The following is a 19,460-nucleotide window of genomic DNA, read 5'->3' as shown; positions in this document are numbered from 1 at the left end:
AGCCATGTATATAGACATAGAGAGAGTTCGTTAATGAATGGTCAGATTGAATGGTCTCTGCGTAGATTAAAATATAGCCATGTATATAGACATACAGAGAGTTCGTTAATGAATGGTCAGATTGAATGGTCTCTGCGTAGATTAAAATATAGACATGTAAAGAGACATACAGAGAGTTCGTTAATGAATGGTCAGATTGAATGGTCTCTACGTAGATTAAAATATAGACATGTAAAGAGACATACAGAGAGTTCGTTAATGAATGGTCAGATTGAATGGTCTCTGCGTAGATTAAAATATAGACATGTAAAGAGACATACAGAGAGTTCGTTAATGAATGGTCAGATTGAATGGTCTCTGCGTAGATTAAAATATAGACATGTAAAGAGACATAGAGAGAGTTCGTTAATGAATGGTCAGATTGAATGGTCTCTGCGTAGATTAAAATATAGCCATGTAAAGAGACATAGAGAGAGTTCGTTAATGAATGGTCAGATTGAATGGTCTCTGCGTAGATTAAAATATAGCCATGTATATAGACATAGAGAGAGTTCGTTAATGAATGGTCAGATTGAATGGTCTCTGCGTAGATTAAAATATAGACATGTAAAGAGACATACAGAGAGTTCGTTAATGAATGGTCAGATTGAATGGTCTCTGCGTAGATTAAAATATAGACATGTAAAGAGACATACAGAGAGTTCGTTAATGAATGGTCAGATTGAATGGTCTCTACGTAGATTAAAATATAGACATGTAAGAGACATAGAGAGAGTTCGTTAATGAATGGTCAGATTGAATGGTCTCTGCGTAGATTAAGATTAAAAATATAGACATGTAAAGTGACATAGAGAGAGTTCGTTAATGAATGGTCAGATTGAATGGTCTCTGCGTAGATTAAAATATAGCCATGTATATAGACATAGAGAGAGTTCGTTAATGAATGGTCAGATTGAATGGTCTCTGCGTAGATTAAAATATAGCCATGTATATAGACATAGAGAGTTCGTTAATGAATGGTCAGATTGAATGGTCTCTGCGTAGATTAAAATATAGATATGTAAAGAGACATACAGAGAGTTCGTTAATGAATGGTCAGATTGAATGGTCTCTACGTAGATTAAAATATAGACATGTAAAGAGACATACAGAGAGTTCGTTAATGAATGGTCAGATTGAATGGTCTCTGCGTAGATTAAAATATAGACATGTAAAGAGACATACAGAGAGTTCGTTAATGAATGGTCAGATTGAATGGTCTCTACGTAGATTAAAATATAGACATGTAAAGAGACATACAGAGAGTTCGTTAATGAATGGTCAGATTGAATGGTCTCTGCGTAGATTAAAATATAGCCATGTAAAGAGACATAGAGAGAGTTCGTTAATGAATGGTCAGATTGAATGGTCTCTGCGTATATTAAAATATAGCCATGTATATAGACATAGAGAGAGTTCGTTAATGAATGGTCAGATTGAATGGTCTCTGCGTAGATTAAAATATAGACATGTAAAGAGACATACAGAGAGTTCGTTAATGAATGGTCAGATGAATGGTCTCTGCGTAGATTAAAATATAGACATGTAAGAGACATACAGAGAGTTCGTTAATGAATGGTCAGATTGAATGGTCTCTACGTAGATTAAAATATAGCCATGTAAAGAGACATAGAGAGAGTTCGTTAATGAATGGTCAGATTGAATGGTCTCTGCGTAGATTAAAATATAGCCATGTATATAGACATAGAGAGAGTTCGTTAATGAATGGTCAGATTGAATGGTCTCTGCGTAGATTAAAATATAGCCATGTATATAGACATAGAGAGAGTTCGTTAATGAATGGTCAGATTGAATGGTCTCTACGTAGATTAAAATATAGACATGTATATAGACATAGAGAGAGTTCGTTAATGAATGGTCAGATTGAATGGTCTCTGCGTAGATTAAAATATAGCCATGTATATAGACATAGAGAGAGTTCGTTAATGAATGGTTAGATTGAATGGTCTCTACGTAGATTAAAATATAGCCATGTATATAGACATACAGAGAGTTCGTTAATGAAGGGTCAGATTGAATGGTCTCTACGTTGAGTAAAATATAGCCATGTATATAGACATAGAGAGATTTCGCTAAGGAATGGTCAGATTGAATGGTTTCTGCGTAGATTAAAATATAGCAATGTATATAGACATAGAGAGAGTTCGTTACTGAAGGGTCAGATTGAATGGTCTCTACGTAGATTAAAATATAGCCATGCATATAGACATAGAGAGAGTTCGCTAATGAATGGTCAGATTGAATGGTCTCTGCGTAGATTAAAATATAGCCATGTATATAGACATAGAGAGATTTCGCTAATGAATGGTCAGATTGAATGGTCTCTGCGTAGATTAAAATATAGCCATGTATATAGACATAGAGAGATTTCGCTAATGAATGGTCAGATTGAATGGTCTCTACGTAGATTAAGATATAGACATGTATATAGACATAGAGAGAGTTCGCTAATGAATGGTCAGATTGAATGGTCTCTGCGTAGATTAAAATATAGCCATGTAAAGAGACATAGAGAGAGTTCGTTAATGAATGGTCAGATTGAATGGTCTGTACGTAGATTAAAATATAGCCATGTATATAGACATAGAGAGAGTTCGCTAATGAATGGTCAGATTGAATGGTCTCTGCGTAGATTAAAATATAGACATGTAAAGAGACATAGAGAGAGTTCGTTAATGAATGGTCAGATTGAATGGTCTCTGCGTAGATTGAAATATAGCCATGTAAAGAGACATAGAGAGAGTTCGTTAATGAATGGTCAGATTGAATGGTCTCTGCGTAGATTAAAATATAGACATGTAAAGTGACATAGAGAGAGTTCGTTAATGAATGGTCAGATTGAATGGTCTCTGCGTAGATTAAAATATAGCCATGTATATAGACATAGAGAGAGTTCGTTAATGAATGGTCAGATTGAATGGTCTCTGCGTAGATTAAAATATAGCCATGTAAAGAGACATAGAGAGAGTTCGTTAATGAATGGTCAGATTGAATGGTCTCTGCGTATATTAAAATATAGCCATGTATATAGACATAGAGAGAGTTCGTTAATGAATGGTCAGATTGAATGGTCTCTGCGTAGATTAAAATATAGACATGTAAAGAGACATACAGAGAGTTCGTTAATGAATGGTCAGATTGAATGGTCTCTGCGTAGATTAAAATATAGACATGTAAAGAGACATACAGAGAGTTCGTTAATGAATGGTCAGATTGAATGGTCTCTGCGTAGATTAAAATATAGCCATGTAAAGAGACATAGAGAGAGTTCGTTAATGAATGGTCAGATTGAATGGTCTCTGCGTAGATTAAAATATAGCCATGTATATAGACATAGAGAGTGTTCGTTAATGAATGGTCAGATTGAATGGTCTCTGCGTAGATTAAAATATAGCCATGTATATAGACATAGAGAGAGTTCGTTAATGAATGGTCAGATTGAATGGTCTCTACGTAGATTAAAATATAGACATGTATATAGACATAGAGAGAGTTCGTTAATGAATGGTCAGATTGAATGCTCTCTGCGTAGATTAAAATATAGCCATGTATATAGACATAGAGAGAGTTCGTTAATGAATGGTCAGATTGAATGGTCTCTACGTAGATTAAAATATAGCCATGTATATAGTAATACAGAGAGAAAGTTCATTATTGAAAATTCTCTGAATAGATCAGCATATGCCCATAGCAATACACATTCAGAGATTGAATGGTCTCTGCATAGATAAAAAAATACCCCTGTACATACACATAGAAAGAGAACCTTCATTATTGAATGGTCTGTGCGTCTATTAAAATATACCCATGTATATACACATTCAGAGAGCACCTTCATTATTGAAAAGTCTCTACTTTGATTAAAACATAGCCATAGATTAAAACATACACATAGTAAGAGAACCTTCATTTTTGAATGGTCTCTGCATAGATCAAAATATACCCATACACATACCCATATACAGAGAAAGCCCATTATTGAATGGTGTCTGCGTAGATCAAAATATACCGATGTACATACACATAGAGAGAGAGAGAGAGAGAGTTCATTAATGAATGGTCAAAGCACAGTACTTCCACGATAGATTTGTCAAGTAATGTTTCGTTTCATGTATATAAAAGCAAAGGGCGTAACTTCGGTATAAGTCCTGGCGTAAGTACCGGATACATTTCAAGAAAGTGTTGTTTTTTTTCTATATGGGGGGGGGGTTTAGGGTTTGTGCTTGTGTTGGGGGTTAGGGTTAGGGGTGGGAGAAAAGGGTTTCTCTTATCATCAGAAATGTAAACAAAGTCACGTGTGTACATATACCGAAGGATCGCCCATACAGAGAGAGTTCATTATGAATGGTCAAAGCACAGTACTTCCACGATAGATTTGTCAAGTAATGTTTCGTTTCATGTGTATAAAAGGAAGTAAAGATATTTATTACAGTGTAACATCGATATCGAAGAAAGGAGGTGTGCGTCTAATTCTACATCAAGGGATAATGTGGACACGGCGAATTTGAATGCTGTATAGATTAAAATATACCCATAGAGAGAGTTCATTAATGAATGGTCAAATGTTTTAGGGGTGGGGAGAAGGGCATCTTTTTTTCTTAACAAATGTAAATAAACCCAATCTGTTTTTTAAACGAGGGACATATTCATACGGCACTTGGTACATATGGTACTTCCACGATAGATTTGTCATCTAATGTTACTTTTCATGTGTATAAAAGTAATAGGGCGTAACTTCGGTATAAGTACCGGATATATTTCAAGAAAGTGTTTTCTTTTTATATATGGGGGAGAGGGGTTAGGGTTAGGGGTGGGAGAAAAGGATTTCTCTTATCTTCAGAAATGTAAACCGTGGGATCGCCAGATATTTATTACAATGTAAGATCGATATCGACGAAAGGACGTGTGTGTGTGTGTGTGTGTGTGTGGTGCCAATAAATCAGGTTCGTTCACCACAAGTGCGAGAAAAATATACAATATGAACATACGATTGCAATACAAAGAAATACATGATTTCGCCGGGTGATATGCGTAGCCATATTTCGTCTGCCGATACGTTCTGAGTTCAAATTCCGCCGAGGTCGACTTTGCCTTTCATCCTTTCGGGGTCGATAAATTAAGTACCAGTTACGCACTGGGGTCGATGTAATCGACTTAATACCTATGTCTGTCCTTGTTTGTCCCCTCTGTGTTTAGTCCCTTGTGGGTAGTAAAGAAATAGGTATTTCGTCTGCCGATACGTTCTGAGTTCAAATTCCGCCGAGGTCGATGTTGCCTTTCATCCTTTCGGGGTCGATAAATTAAGTACCAGTTACGCACTGGGGTCGATGTAATCGACTTAATACCTATGTCTGTCCTTGTTTGTCCCCTCTGTGTTTAGTCCCTTGTGGGTAGTAAAGAAATAGGTATTTCGTCTGCCGATACGTTCTGAGTTCAAATTCCGCCGAGGTAGACGTTGCCTTTCATCCTTTCGGGGTCGATAAATTAAGTACCAGTTACGCACTGGGGTCAATGTAATCGACTTAATACCTATGACTGTCCTTGTTTGTCCTCTCTGTGTTTAGTCCCCTGAGGGCAATAAAGAAATAGGTTATTTCGTCTGCCGTTACGTTCTGAGTTCAAATTCTGCCGAGGTCGACGTTGCCTTTCATCCTTTCGGGGTCGATTAAGTACCAGTTACGCACTGGGGTCAATGTAATCGACTTAATAACTATGTCTGTCCTCTCTGTGTTTAGTCCCTTGAGGGCAATAAAGAAATAGGTATTTCGTCTACCGATACGTTCTGAGTTCAAATTCCGCCGAGGTCGACTTTGCCTTTCATCCTTTCGGGGTCGATAAACTAAGTACCAGTTACGCACTGGGGTTGATATAATCGACTTAATCCTTTTGTCTGTCCTTGTTTGTTCCCTCTGTGTTTAGCCCCTTATTGGTAGTAAAGAAATATATTTGACGATCAAGTGAGACCTCAAGAAGGTCCCGAAACGTTATTTACTCGTTTAATCTTCTTGTAGGGATTGAAACACCAGTTCCTCTGTTCCTGGTCTTGTGGGAATCAAGAAAACGACCCCTTGACGATGTATTTAAATTATTTCAGGATGAAGGGGGTGGAGCACCGACTCTTGTACACGTAGCTTTCGATGGTGCCGGTGCCATAAGTTATAAGTCCCTAATGTAATTTAGTACATTCAGAAAAGGTTTCAATTTTCATCAATTTGTTCAGTCAACTGTATATTACCCATGGTATGGAGGCGCAATGGCCCAGTGGTTAGGGCAGCGGACTCGCGGTCGTGGGATCGCGGTTTCGATTTTCAGACCGGGCGTTGTGAGTGTTTATTGAGCGAAAACACCTAAAAGCTCCACGAGGCTCCGGCAGGGGATGGTGGTGATCCCTGCTGTACTCTTTCACCACAACTTTCTCTCACTCTTACTTCCTATTTCTGTTGTATCTGTATTTCAAAGGGCCGGCCTTGTCACTCTCTGTGTCACGCTGAATATCCCCGAGAACTACGTTAAGGGTACACATGTCTGTGGAGTGCTCAGCCACTTACACGTTAATTTCACGAGCAGGCTGTTCCGTTGGTCGGATCAACCGGAACTCTCATCGTCGTAACCGACGGAGTGCTTCCAACCAACCCATGGTAAATAAATGAAAAAAAAGGATCTTTTCGGAATTTGAAGTCAGAACGTAACGACAGACGAAATACCTATTTCTTTACTACCCACAAGGGGCTAAACACAGAGAGGACAAACAAGGACAGACAAACGGATTATGTCGATCCGAGAGCGTAACTGGAACTTATTTAATCGACCCCGAAAGGATGAAAGGCAAAGTCGACCTCGGCAGAATTTGAACTCAGAACGCAACGGCAGACGAAATACCTATTTCTTTACTACCCTCAAGGGGCTAAACATAGAGGGGACAAACAAGGACAGACAAACGGATTAAGTCGATTATATCGACTCCAGTGCGTAACTGGTACTTAATTTATCGACCCCGAAAGGATGAAAGGTAAAGTCGACCTCGGAAGAATTTGAACCCAGAACGTATCGGCAGACGAAATACCTATTTCTTTATTGCCCTCAAGGGACTAAACACAGAGAGGACAAACAAGGACAGACATAGGTATTAAGTCGATTACATCGACCCCAGTGCGTAACTGGTACTTAATTTATCGACCCCGAAAGGATGAAAGGCAAAGTCGACCTCGGCGGAATTTGAACTCAGAACGTAGTGGCAGACGAAATACGGCTACGCATTTCGCCCGGCGTGCTAACGATTCTGCCAGCTCGCCGCCTTATGCAAACACAGCAATAGCTCTTAACCGGGTCGTTCATATGACCTCTGAGGGTCCATATAAATTGGGGATTCACAATAGTATTTTAAGGGCCCCTGGAAAAATTTTGCTTAAGATGTCTGCATTGGTGTGTATTGCAAGAAACAGCCACGATTCTTTCTCTAACATTTTACGTAGTTCAATCAACACAAGTTAATATACTCTTTACTCTCTTTTACTTGTTTCAGTCATTTGACTGCGGCCATGCTGGAGCACCGCCTTTAGTCGAGCAAATCGAACCCAGGACTTATTCTTTGTAAGCCCAGTACATATTCTATCAGTCTCTTTTGCCAAACCGCTAAGTTTACTTTTTACTTGTTTCAGTCATTTGACTGCGGCCATGCTGGAGCACCGCCTTTAGTCGAGCAAATCGACCTCGGGACTTATTCTTTTTGTAAGCCCAGTACTTATTCTATCGGTCTCTTTTTTGCCGAACCGCTAAGTAACGGGGACGTAAACACACCAGCATCGGTTGTCAAGCAATGCTAGGGGGACAAACACACACACATATATATATATATATATACATATATACGACAGGCTTCTTTCAGTTTCCGTCTACCAAATCCACTCACAAGGCATTGGTCGGCCCGAGGCTATAGCAGAAGACACTCGCCCAAGATGCCACGCAGTGGGACTGAACCCGGAACCATGTGGTTGGTTAGCAAGCTACTTACCACACAGCCACTCCTGCGCCTATGTGAAAAACAAAACAGAAATTTTGAAAGAAGCTTCTATAAAACTAGTTTTGGATCTTTTCGGTTTGAACGGCAGTTTTTTCTAGCGGTGTCATATGAAATTGTCACCCATAATTATGACCCTAGTATCGATCTATTGCATTTTAATCTGTTTTAGGGTTAGTGGTTGGGGGGGAAGTGTATCTTTTTTTTTTTTCTTCAGAAATGTAAATAAACCCAGTCTGTTTCTTAAACGAGGAACATATTCATACGGCACAGAATGTTTTTTTACCTCAATAGACGTCATTGATTATTTGAAATTGCAGAAATTGAAGAAAAAACAACAACAAATATCTTACAAATTATACAATTTTCTCAATAAAGCCAAGAGAAAAAGATGTTTTATAAACACATTCTACCAGTATACGAAGTTTAAAAGTGTTTAGTTACGTGGAAATTATTTTTAAAAACTGCCGGTCAAACCGAAAAGATCCCAAAACAGAAATTTTGAAAGAAGCTTCTATAAAACTAGTTTTTAAACATTGAATGGCTATGGATGTCCACCAGAATATAATAGAAATCAAAGGGATCCATAGATAAAAGAAAAGAAATAAAAAGTTTTATATATATATAATATATATATATATATATATATATATATATATATATATATATATATATTTATTTATTTTTAATAAGTGAAATTTTATATATATAGGCGCAGGAGTGGCTGTGTGGTAAGTAGCTTGCTTACCAACTACAGGGTTCCGGGTTCAGTCCTACTGCGTGGCACCTTGGGCAAGTGTCTTCTACTATAGCCTCGGGCCGACCAAAGTCTTGTGGGTGGATTTGGTAGACGGAAACTGAAAGAAGCCCGTCGTATATATGTGTTTGTGTGTCTGTGTTTGTCCCCCTAGCATTGCTTGACAACCGATGCTGGTGTGTTTATGTCCCCGTTACTTAGCGGTTCGGCAAAAGAGAGACCGATAGAATAAGTACTGGGCTTACAAAAGAATAAGTCCCGGGGTCGATTTGCTCGATTAAAGGCGGTGCTCCAGCATGGCCGCAGTCAAATGACTGAAACAAGTAAAAGAGTAAAAGAAAAGAATATATATATGTATATTTGGAGGGCAAACCACTAGGTGGTCGGCCGTATGCTAGAAGTAGATCACCTACGATCAAGCTACAAAGAAAAGAATGTTTTCTCTGATTTTTCAGATTTTTGTATGCTAGGCTACTGGTTTTAAATTGATGTTAATTAAATTAATATTCAATTTATCTCCCTCATAATTTAAATTATATATATATATATATATATATATATATATATATATATATATATATATATATAGCGAAACTAAATACATTTCACCATTTCGCTTTCCGAGTCGGTTTTTATAAATTTTTATTGTCTTGGCGTTAATTTACACAAAGGAATATTTTGCTGGTGCGTGTATTTTGTGATGTTGGAAAAGATATTTGGCGTAATAAAAGATATTTCACCATAGTTACTTGTTATATAGTAATAACAACAGGTAAGATATATAAATCTATATTATTTAGTAAAAATTAAAGTGGACATCGATAAATGAAAACTTTTTTTGGCGGAATTCTTTACGCAAAGCGTAGAGGCCTTCATAACTTTTTTTTATTTTGGGGAATTTTCAGAAAGTTTTTACGAATTTGGGCAATAAATGTCAAGATTGAGACCATAATCGAAACGTTGCCAGAATGGCATTCTTTCGATATAACTCGAATTGCCAGAATTTGTGTTCTATTCACGAGAAATCTTACGACTATGCAAAAACCTAAAAAAAAAGATTTTTTATTTTTGTGATTTAATTGGTATTTGGCTGTTATTTTTAGCATATTTCACGACTACTCCATACCCTCCTTGTTTGTTTGTCCTATTACTTACGTATTGATCTTTCTCAATATCTTTCTCCCTATTAACGCATTTGGCATTCTTTCGATTACAACTCGACAAAATCAAAACATTTCACTTCTGGAATTTCCGTGGGTTGTGGAGTATAGATACAACGAAATTATACCAGCAATGTCTCATTTTAAACTTGAAGAAAAAAAAACGGATCTTTTCGGTTTGACCGGCAGTTTTTAAAAATAATTTCCACGTAACTAAACACTTTTAAACTTCGTATACTGGTAGAATGTGTTTATAAAACATCTTTTTCTCTTGGCTTTATTGAGAAAATTCTATAGTTTGTAAGATATTTGTTGTTTATTTTCTTCAGTTTCAACCAATCAATGACGTCTATTGAGTTAAAAAAAACATTCTGGGCCGTATGAATATGTCCCTCGTTTAAGAAACAAATTGGGTGTATTTACATTTGCGAAGAAATAAAAGATACTCTTCCCCTCACCCCTAACCCTAAAACAGATTGAAATGCAATAGATCGATACTAGGGTCATAATTAGGGGTGACAATTTCATATGACACCGCTAGAAAAAACCGAAAAGCCTTGCATATTTGTTCTTACCCGTTTCGTTTGTGTATGTAAAATCTGCAAATTTCCAAGCGGAAAACAGAATCGAACTGTTATCTGCTTCCGCGGAAATACCCGAATTGAAATGTTTTGATTTTGTCGAGTTATATCGAAAGAAAGCTATACATTTAATGGTATATTACTCTTACTCTTTACTCTTTTACTTGTTTCAGTCATTTGACTGCGGCCATGCTGGAGCACCGCCTTTAGTCGAGCAAATCGATCCCGGGACTTATTCTTTGTAAGCCTAGTACTTATTCTATCGGTCTCTCTTTTGCCGAACCGCTAAGTGACGGGGACATAAACACACCAGCATCGGTTGTCAAGCAACGCTAGGGGGACAAACACAGACACACGCATACATATACATACACATACATACATATATATATATATATACATATATACGATAGGCTTCTTTCAGTTTCCGTCTACCAAATCCACTCACAAGGCTTTGGTCAGCCCGGGGCTATAGCAGAAGACACTTGCCCAAGATGCCACGCAGTGGGACTGAACCCGGAACCATGTGGTTGGTTAGCAAGCTACTTACCACACAGCCACTCCTGACTGAACTTGTATGTAAAAGGTGCACAGGTACAATAAATGCTGAAAATATGCAGAAAATAGACTCCATCGACTGTCGGGGAAGCAAACTAGAGGTCGTAGATAGCTTCCATTATCTAGGTGACCAAGTTAGTAGTGGAGGTGGATGTTCTGAGAGCATAGCTGTGAGAATGAGATTAGGCTGGGCAAAGTTCAGAAAGCTCCTACCCCTGTTGGCAACAAAGGGCCCTCTCTCAGAGTGAAAGGTACATTGTTGATGCCTGCATCTGAACAGCTGTGCTGCATGGCAATGAAACATGGGCTATGACAGCTGAGGACATGCGTAGGCTTAAAAGAAATGAAGCCAGTATGCTCCACTGGATGTGCACTGTCAGTGTGCATGTTTGACAGAATGTAAGCATTTTGAGAGAAAAGTTAGGCATACGAGGAATCAGGTGGTTGGTTAGCAAGCTACTTACCACACAGCCACTCCTGCGCCTATGTGAAAAACAAAACAGAAATTTTGAAAGAAGCTTCTATAAAACTAGTTTGGGATCTTTTCGGTTTGAACGGCAGTTTTTTCTAGCGGTGTCATATGAAATTGTCACCCATAATTATGACCCTAGTATCGATCTATTGCATTTCAATCTGTTTTAGGGTTAGGGGTGAGGGGAAGAGTATCTTTTATTTCTTCGCAAATGTAAATACACCCAATTTGTTTCTTAAACGAGGGACATATTCATACGGCCCAGAATGTTTTTTTTAACTCAATAGACGTCATTGATTGGTTGAAACTGAAGAAAATAAACAACAAATATCTTACAAACTAGAATTTTCTCAATAAAGCCAAGAGAAAAAGATGTTTTATAAACACATTCTACCAGTATACGAAGTTTAAAAGTGTTTAGTTACGTGGAAATTATGACTGCACTAGCATGACCATCTGATGTGTTTGGACGAGTACAGTTGTGTAAAGAAGTGCTGATCTCTAACTGTGGAGGGAACCTGTGGCAGAGGTAGACCCAGGAAGACATGGGGCGAGCTGGTGAAGCATGATCTTTGAACTTTGAGCCTCACAGAAGCAATGACTGGTAACCAAGGTCTTTGGCGATGTGCTCTGCTTGAGAGGACCCGTCAAGCCATGATGGGCTTCTTTCAGTTTCCATCTATCAAATCTACTCATAAGGCTTAATTTGGCCTGGGACTATAGTAGAAGACACTTGTCCAAGGCCCAAAATTTTAAGGGAGGGGGCCAGTCAATTAGATCGACCCCAATATGGAACTGGTACTTAATTTATCGACCCCGAAAGGATGAAAGGCAAAGTTAACCTCAGCAGAATTCGAACTCAGAACATAAAACAGATGAAATACCTATTTCTTTACTACCCACAAGGGGGCTAAATGTGGAGGTGGGGACAAACAAGGAGAGACAAACGGATTAAGTCAATTACATCGACCCCAGTGCATAACTGGTACTTTATTTATCGACCCTGAAAGGATGACAGGCAAAGTCAGCCTCGGCAGAATTTGAACTCAGAATGTAAAAACAGACGAAATACCGCTAAGCATTTTGCTTGGCGTGCTAATGTAAAATGTTACACAGTGGGACTGAACTCGGAATCTTGTGGTTCAGAAGCAAACTTTTTATCATACAACTTTGCCTACTCATATCTATATCTCTATTTAAGTATCTGTAAAGAGAACTGGTTGCTTCTTTACACTTTTGGGGTGCAACACAATTTCCTTTCTTTTTGTTTCTAGAAACTACCAGTCAGGAACGAAACGCAAGTTTAAAAATATATACAATTCTTTATTCTCTTGGTTCAACAATGAAACACGATGGTATACTGGTATCCACCTAGTTCAACACAGCAAGGCTGAATTCTAACGTTTGTAAGCTTCTTACAACAATTCAGCAGCAATAGAACAGGTTAAATCCTAAGCGTCTGTGACAGGAGAATAGGCTGATCACGTTTAAAAATACGTCCTTTCTCTTCTATCGCCGTGTCTCAAGTCCCCGACGCTATTAAGGAACACGATAGAATTTCTTCTTCAGTCTCTAGCGCATGTGCATGAGGGAACTTCCTTATGCCTTTCCAGAAGGTTCCAGCCCCGCACACGCACACTGAAGAATGACGTGTGTGCGCACACTGGAATATGACGTCACTACATATCCTTTCTATCTAAAACTATTTTTTCTTTTTTTTCTATTTTAGATTATCCGATGACATTGCAACCCAAGACCCGATACTTCCTTAACAGTTTTCATCTTTTTCTGACTAAAAAAAAACTGAAGAAAAATATACAGAAAAGATCTAAAACTGCAGTTTTATGAATCTGGTGAATTGTGGTGAAATATTATTTCTGAATGAAGATATATTTCTTTACTAGCCACAAGGGGCTAAACATAGAGGGGACAAACAAGACAGTGCTAACGTTTCTGCCTGCTCGCCACCTTCTGAATGAAGATATATTTCTTTACTAGCCACAAGGGGCTAAACATAGAGGGGACAAACAAGGACAGACAAAGCGATTAAGTCGACTCCATCGACCCAGTGCGTAACTGGTACTTAATTTATCGACCCCGAAAGGATGAAAGGCAAAGTCAACCTCGGCAGAATTTGAACTCAGAACGTAGCGGCAGACGAAATACCTATTTCTTTACTACCCACAAGGGGCTAAACACAGAGGGGACAAACAAGGACAGACAAAGCGATTAAGTCGACTTCATCGACCCAGTGCGTAACTGGTACTTAATTTATCGACCCTGAAAGGATGAAAGGCAAAGTCGACCTCGGTGGAATTTGAACTCAGAACGTAGCGGCAGACGAAATACCTATTTCTTTACTACCCACAAGGGGCTAAACACAGAGGGGACAAACAAGACAGTGCTAACATTTCTGCCAGCTCGCCCCCTTCTGAATGAAGATAGTTAACAGCAATTCTCTTCAATGAAGTAAAAATTGCTTCTGGATTAAAATTGATATATTTTTTCTTCTTTGCTTTCCACAATTAAAACTTGGACAGATTTTATTAATTAGTTTGTGTAGCATCTTTGGATCTTCACAAAACTCAGAGTTGTTGTTAGGATTAAAACAAAAGGCAAAACAGAAAGAAGGCGAATGTATTTATTACTCTGTGGTGAAAGAAGAAGAATTATGGAAAAGGGATTTTGTGGGGACAACATTGACTGTTTGTGTAGAATCTTCGATCATTGGATCTTTGGTTGGGGGGAAGTGTATCTTTTTTTTTCTTCAGAAATGTAAATATATGGCGGTGCCCCAGCATGGCCACAGCTCATGAGCTGAAACTAGAATCAATCAATCAATCAAACCCAATCTGTTTCTTAAACGAGGGACATATTCATACGGTACAGAATGTTTTTTTTACCTCAATAGACGTCATTGATTGGTTGAAATTGCAAAAATTGAAGAAAAAACAGATATTAGGATTAAATCTACACTGTTTGTGTAGAATCTTCGATCATTGACAACAATTGCAATTAATGGAAATGTAAATTTGTTTTGGATCTTTTCGGTTTGAACGGCAGTTTTTTCTAGCGGTGTCATATGAAATTGTCACCCATAATTATTACCCTAGTATCGATCTATTGCATTTCAATCTGTTTTAGGGTTAGTGGTTGGGGGGAAATGTATCTTTTTTTTTCTTCAGAAATGTAAATAAACCCAATCTGTTTCTTAAACGAGGGACATATTCATTATGCACAGAATGTTTTTTTACCTCAATAGACGTCATTGATTGGTTGAAAATGCAAAAATTGAAGAAAAAACAGATATTAGGATTAAATCTACACTGTTTTTGTAGAATCTTCGATCATTGACAACAATTGGAGGAAGAATAATTTGTGAAAAATACAAACATGTAAATATTATTTTAAATTATGATAAACGACAGCAATTCTCTTCAGATACGAAACGCCTGAATTAAAATTGATGACAATTTCCTTCTTTTCTCTTTGTAATATTGGTTTCAAATTAAAAGCGGACAAAATTCATTGGTTAATTTTGTGTGACATCTTCATCTTCGGATATTGACGAAAATTACAGATATTAGGATTAAATCAAAAGGCAAAACAAGAAAGAAGACGGATATCTTTATACTCTGTGGTGAAAGAAGAAAAATTATGGAAAATGGATTTTGTAGGGTCAAAGTTGACTGTTTGTGTAGAATCTTCGATTAACAAAAATTGCAATTGATGGAAATATAACTGTGGAGGAAGAATAATTTGTGAAAAATACAAACAATTAAATATTATTTTAAATTATGATAAATGACAGCAATTCTCTTCAGACAGGTAATATAACACCTGAATTAAAATTAATAACTTTTTCCTTCTTTTCTCTTTGCAATATTTACAAGATGGTTATGCTTTCAAATTAAACACACAAGACCCATATTACTCAAGAAAACCCATATTACTCAAGAAGACCCATACTACTCAAGAAAACCTATACTACTCAAGAAGACCCATATTACTCAAGAAAACCCATATTACTCAAGAAGACCCATACTACTCAAGAAAACCTATACTACTCAAGAAGACCCATATTACTCAAAAAGACCCATATTACTCAAAAAGACCCATATTACTCAAAAAGATCCATATTACTCAAAAAGACCCATATTACTCAAGAAGACCCATACTACTCAAAAAGACCCATATTACTCAAGAAGACCCATATTACTCAAGAAGACCCATACTACTCAAAAAGACCCATACTACTCAAGAAGACCCATATTACTTAAGAAGACCCATATTACTCAAGAAGACCCATATTACTCAAAAAGACCCATATTACTCAAGAGACCCATATTACTCAAGAAGACCCATATTACTCAAAAAGACCCATATTACTCAAGAAGACCCATATTACTCAAGAAGACCCATATTACTCAAGAAGACCCATATTACTCAAGAAGACCCATACTACTCAAGAAGACCCATATACTCAAGAAAACCCATACTACTCAAAAAGACCCATATTACTCAAGAAAACCCATATTACTCAAGAAGACCCATTACTCAAGAAGACCCATACTACTCAAAAAGACCCATATTACTCAAGAAAACCCATACTACTCAAGAAGACCCATATTAATCAAGAAGACCCATACTACTCAAAAAGACCCATATTACTCAAGAAAACCATATTACTCAAGAAGACCCATACTACTCAAGAAAACCTATACTACTCAAGAAGACCCATATTACTCAAGAAAACCCATATTACTCAAGAAGACCCATACTACTCAAGAAAACCTATACTACTCAAGAAGACCCATATTACTCAAAAAGACCCATATTACTCGAAAAGACCCATATTACTCAAAAAGACCCATATTACTCAAAAAGATCCATATTACTCAAAAAGACCCATATTACTCAAGAAGACCCATACTACTCAAAAAGACCCATATTACTCAAGAAGACCCATACTACTCAAGAAGACCCATATTACTCAAGAAGACCCATACTACTCAAAAAGACCCATACTACTCAAGAAGACCCATATTACTCAAGAAGACCCATATTACTTAAGAAGACCCATATTACTCAAGAAGACCCATATTACTCAAAAAGACCCATATTCCTCAAGAAGACCCATATTACTCAAGAAGACCCATACTACTCAAAAAGACCCATATTCCTCAAGAAGACCCATATTACTCAAGAAGACCCATACTACTCAAGAAGACCCATATTACTCAAGAAGACCCATACTACTCAAGAAGACCCATATTACTCAAGAAAACCCATACTACTCAAAAAGACCCATATTACTCAAGAAAACCCATATTACTCAAGAAGACCCATACTACTCAAAAAGACCCATATTACTCAAGAAAACCCATACTACTCAAGAAGACCCATATTAATCAAGAAGACCCATACTACTCAAAAAGACCCATATTACTCAAGAAAACCCATACTACTCAAGAAGAGCCATACTAAAGAAAACCCATACTACTCAAGAAGATCCATACATTTTATACATTCTATACACTGTGGTATAAAAAGAAAAATTATGGAGAATGAATTTTGTGAGGACAAGGATGAATGGGAAACGCAATCAGAAATAATTGGTCTCCAGGTTGTAAAGGAAGAGAATGAAAAGACATTATATGACTGCGATGTGTGTGGTAAATTATTTTCTCAGAAATGGAACCTTACAGCTCATAAACGTGCTCACACAGGAGAAAAACCGTATCACTGTGACATCTGTGGTGTGTCAGTATCACAAAATGACCATTTAATTGAACACAAACGTATTCATACAGGTGAGAAACCATATAATTGTGATACCTCTGGTAAATCATTCTCTCAAAAATCTAACCTCACCACTCACATGTATACTCATACAGGTGAGAAGCAGTATTGCTGTGATACCTGCGGTAAATCATTCTCTCAAAAATATAACCTCACCACTCACATGTTTACTCATACAGGTGAGAAGCAGTATTGCTGTGATACCTGCGGTAAATCATTCTCTCAAAAATATAACCTCACCACTCACATGTATACTCATACAGGTGAGAAGCAGTATTGCTGTGATACCTGCGGTAAATCATTCTCTCAAAAATGTAACCTCACTACTCACATGTTTACTCATACAGGTGAGAAGCAGTATTGCTGTGATACCTGCGGTAAATCATTCTCTGGAAGTAGTGACCTAACTAAACATAGACGTATTCATACAGGAGAAAATCAATTTTGCTGTGATACCTGCGGTAAATCATTCTCTCAAAAATGTAACCTCACTACTCACATGTTTACTCATACAGGTGAGAAGCAGTATTGCTGTGATACCTGCGGTAAATCATTCTCTGGAAGTAGTGACCTAATTAAACATAGACGTATTCATACAGGAGAAAATCAATTTTGCTGTGATACCTGCGGTAAATCATTCTCTGGAAGTAGTGACCTGACTAAACATAGACGTATTCATACAAGAGAAAAATCATATCAGTGTGATACCTGTGGTAAATCTTTCTCTGAAAATAGTCACTTAACCAAGCACAGACGTATCCATACAGGTGAGAAGCCATATCATTGCAACATCTGTGGGAAATCATTCTCTCAGAACGAACACCTGATTAAACACAAACGCGTTCATACAGGTGAGAAGCCGTATCAGTGTGATATCTGTGGTAAATCATTTACTCAAAGTGGTGACTTAACTGTACATAAACGTACACATACAGGAGAGAAACCATATCATTGTGATATCTGTGGGAAATATTTTTCTGATGGGAGTCAGTTTACCAAACACAAGCGTATTCATACAGGAGAAAATCAATTTTGCTGTGATACCTGCGGTAAATCATTCTCTGGAAGTAGTGACCTGACTAAACATAGACGTATTCATACAAGAGAAAAATCATATCAGTGTGATACCTGTGGTAAATCTTTCTCTGAAAATAGTCACTTAACCAAGCACAGACGTATCCATACAGGTGAGAAGCCATATCATTGCAACATCTGTGGGAAATCATTCTCTCAGAACGAACACCTGATTAAACACAAACGCGTTCATACAGGTGAGAAGCCGTATCAGTGTGATATCTGTGGTAAATCATTTACTCAAAGTGGTGACTTAACTGTACATAAACGTACACATACAGGAGAGAAACCATATCATTGTGATATCTGTGGGAAATATTTTTCTGATGGGAGTCAGTTTACCAAACACAAGCGTATTCATACAGGAGAGAGGCCATATTTCTGTGATATCTGTGGTATGTCGTTCGCTCAGAAGGAACATGTAACGAAACACAAACGTGTTCACACGGGAGAGAAGCCGTATCAGTGTGATATCTGTGGTAAATCATTCTCGCAAAGCGGCGACTTAACAATACACAGACGTATTCACACGGGAGAGAAGCCATATCATTGTGATATCTGTGGTAAATCTTTCTCCGATCGAAGTCAGTTTACGAAACACAGACGCATTCATACAGGAGAGAAGCCATATCACTGCGATATCTGTGGGGCATCATTCTGTCAAAAGGTACACCTAACTAAACACAACCGTATTCATACCGGAGAGAAGCCATATCAGTGTAATATCTGTGGTAAATCTTTCTCCCAGAGTGGAGACTTAAATATACACAAACGTATTCATACAGGTGAGAGACCATACCACTGTGGTGTCTGCGGGAAATCTTTCTCTGATGGAAGCCAGTTCACTAAACACAAACGTATTCATACAGGGGAGAAACCATATCATTGCGGTACCTGTGGTAAATCCTTCTCTGAGACTGGTCGCTTGGCTAAACACAAATGTATTCACGCAGGAGAGAAGGGCCATGACAACAATATC

At 37.7% G+C, this 19,460-nt stretch overlaps 2 protein-coding genes across 2 annotated transcripts in view; one reads left to right on the top strand and one right to left on the bottom strand.

Annotated features, from left to right (window-relative positions):
* Positions 1-9,121: 9,121 nt before the first annotated feature.
* LOC115228868 (zinc finger protein 665-like) overlaps positions 9,122-19,460 on the bottom strand; it is a 44,255-nt gene continuing 33,916 nt past the window's right edge. The window contains exon 3 of the transcript XR_004997250.1: positions 9,122-9,173. The gene's annotated coding sequence lies outside the window, so the exon portion shown is untranslated. The remainder of the gene's footprint in view (positions 9,174-19,460) is intronic.
* The window catches only part of LOC118761267 (zinc finger protein 271-like), a 4,968-nt gene continuing 917 nt past the window's right edge, over positions 15,410-19,460 (top strand). Inside the window, exons 1-3 of the mRNA XM_036499036.1 lie at positions 15,410-15,433; positions 16,395-17,536; positions 18,041-19,460. The exon at positions 18,041-19,460 is cut by the window's right edge and continues 133 nt beyond it. Coding sequence (XP_036354929.1) covers positions 15,410-15,433; positions 16,395-17,536; positions 18,041-19,460 — 2,586 coding nt within the window. The remainder of the gene's footprint in view (positions 15,434-16,394; positions 17,537-18,040) is intronic.

The sequence above is a fragment of the Octopus sinensis genome, unplaced genomic scaffold (genome assembly GCF_006345805.1).
Source record: "Octopus sinensis unplaced genomic scaffold, ASM634580v1 Contig11213, whole genome shotgun sequence".
In the NCBI taxonomy this organism is placed as follows: domain Eukaryota; kingdom Metazoa; phylum Mollusca; class Cephalopoda; order Octopoda; family Octopodidae; genus Octopus; species Octopus sinensis.
Note: the sequence above shows the minus strand (reverse complement) of the source record. Positions and strands in the feature narration are given on the sequence as shown.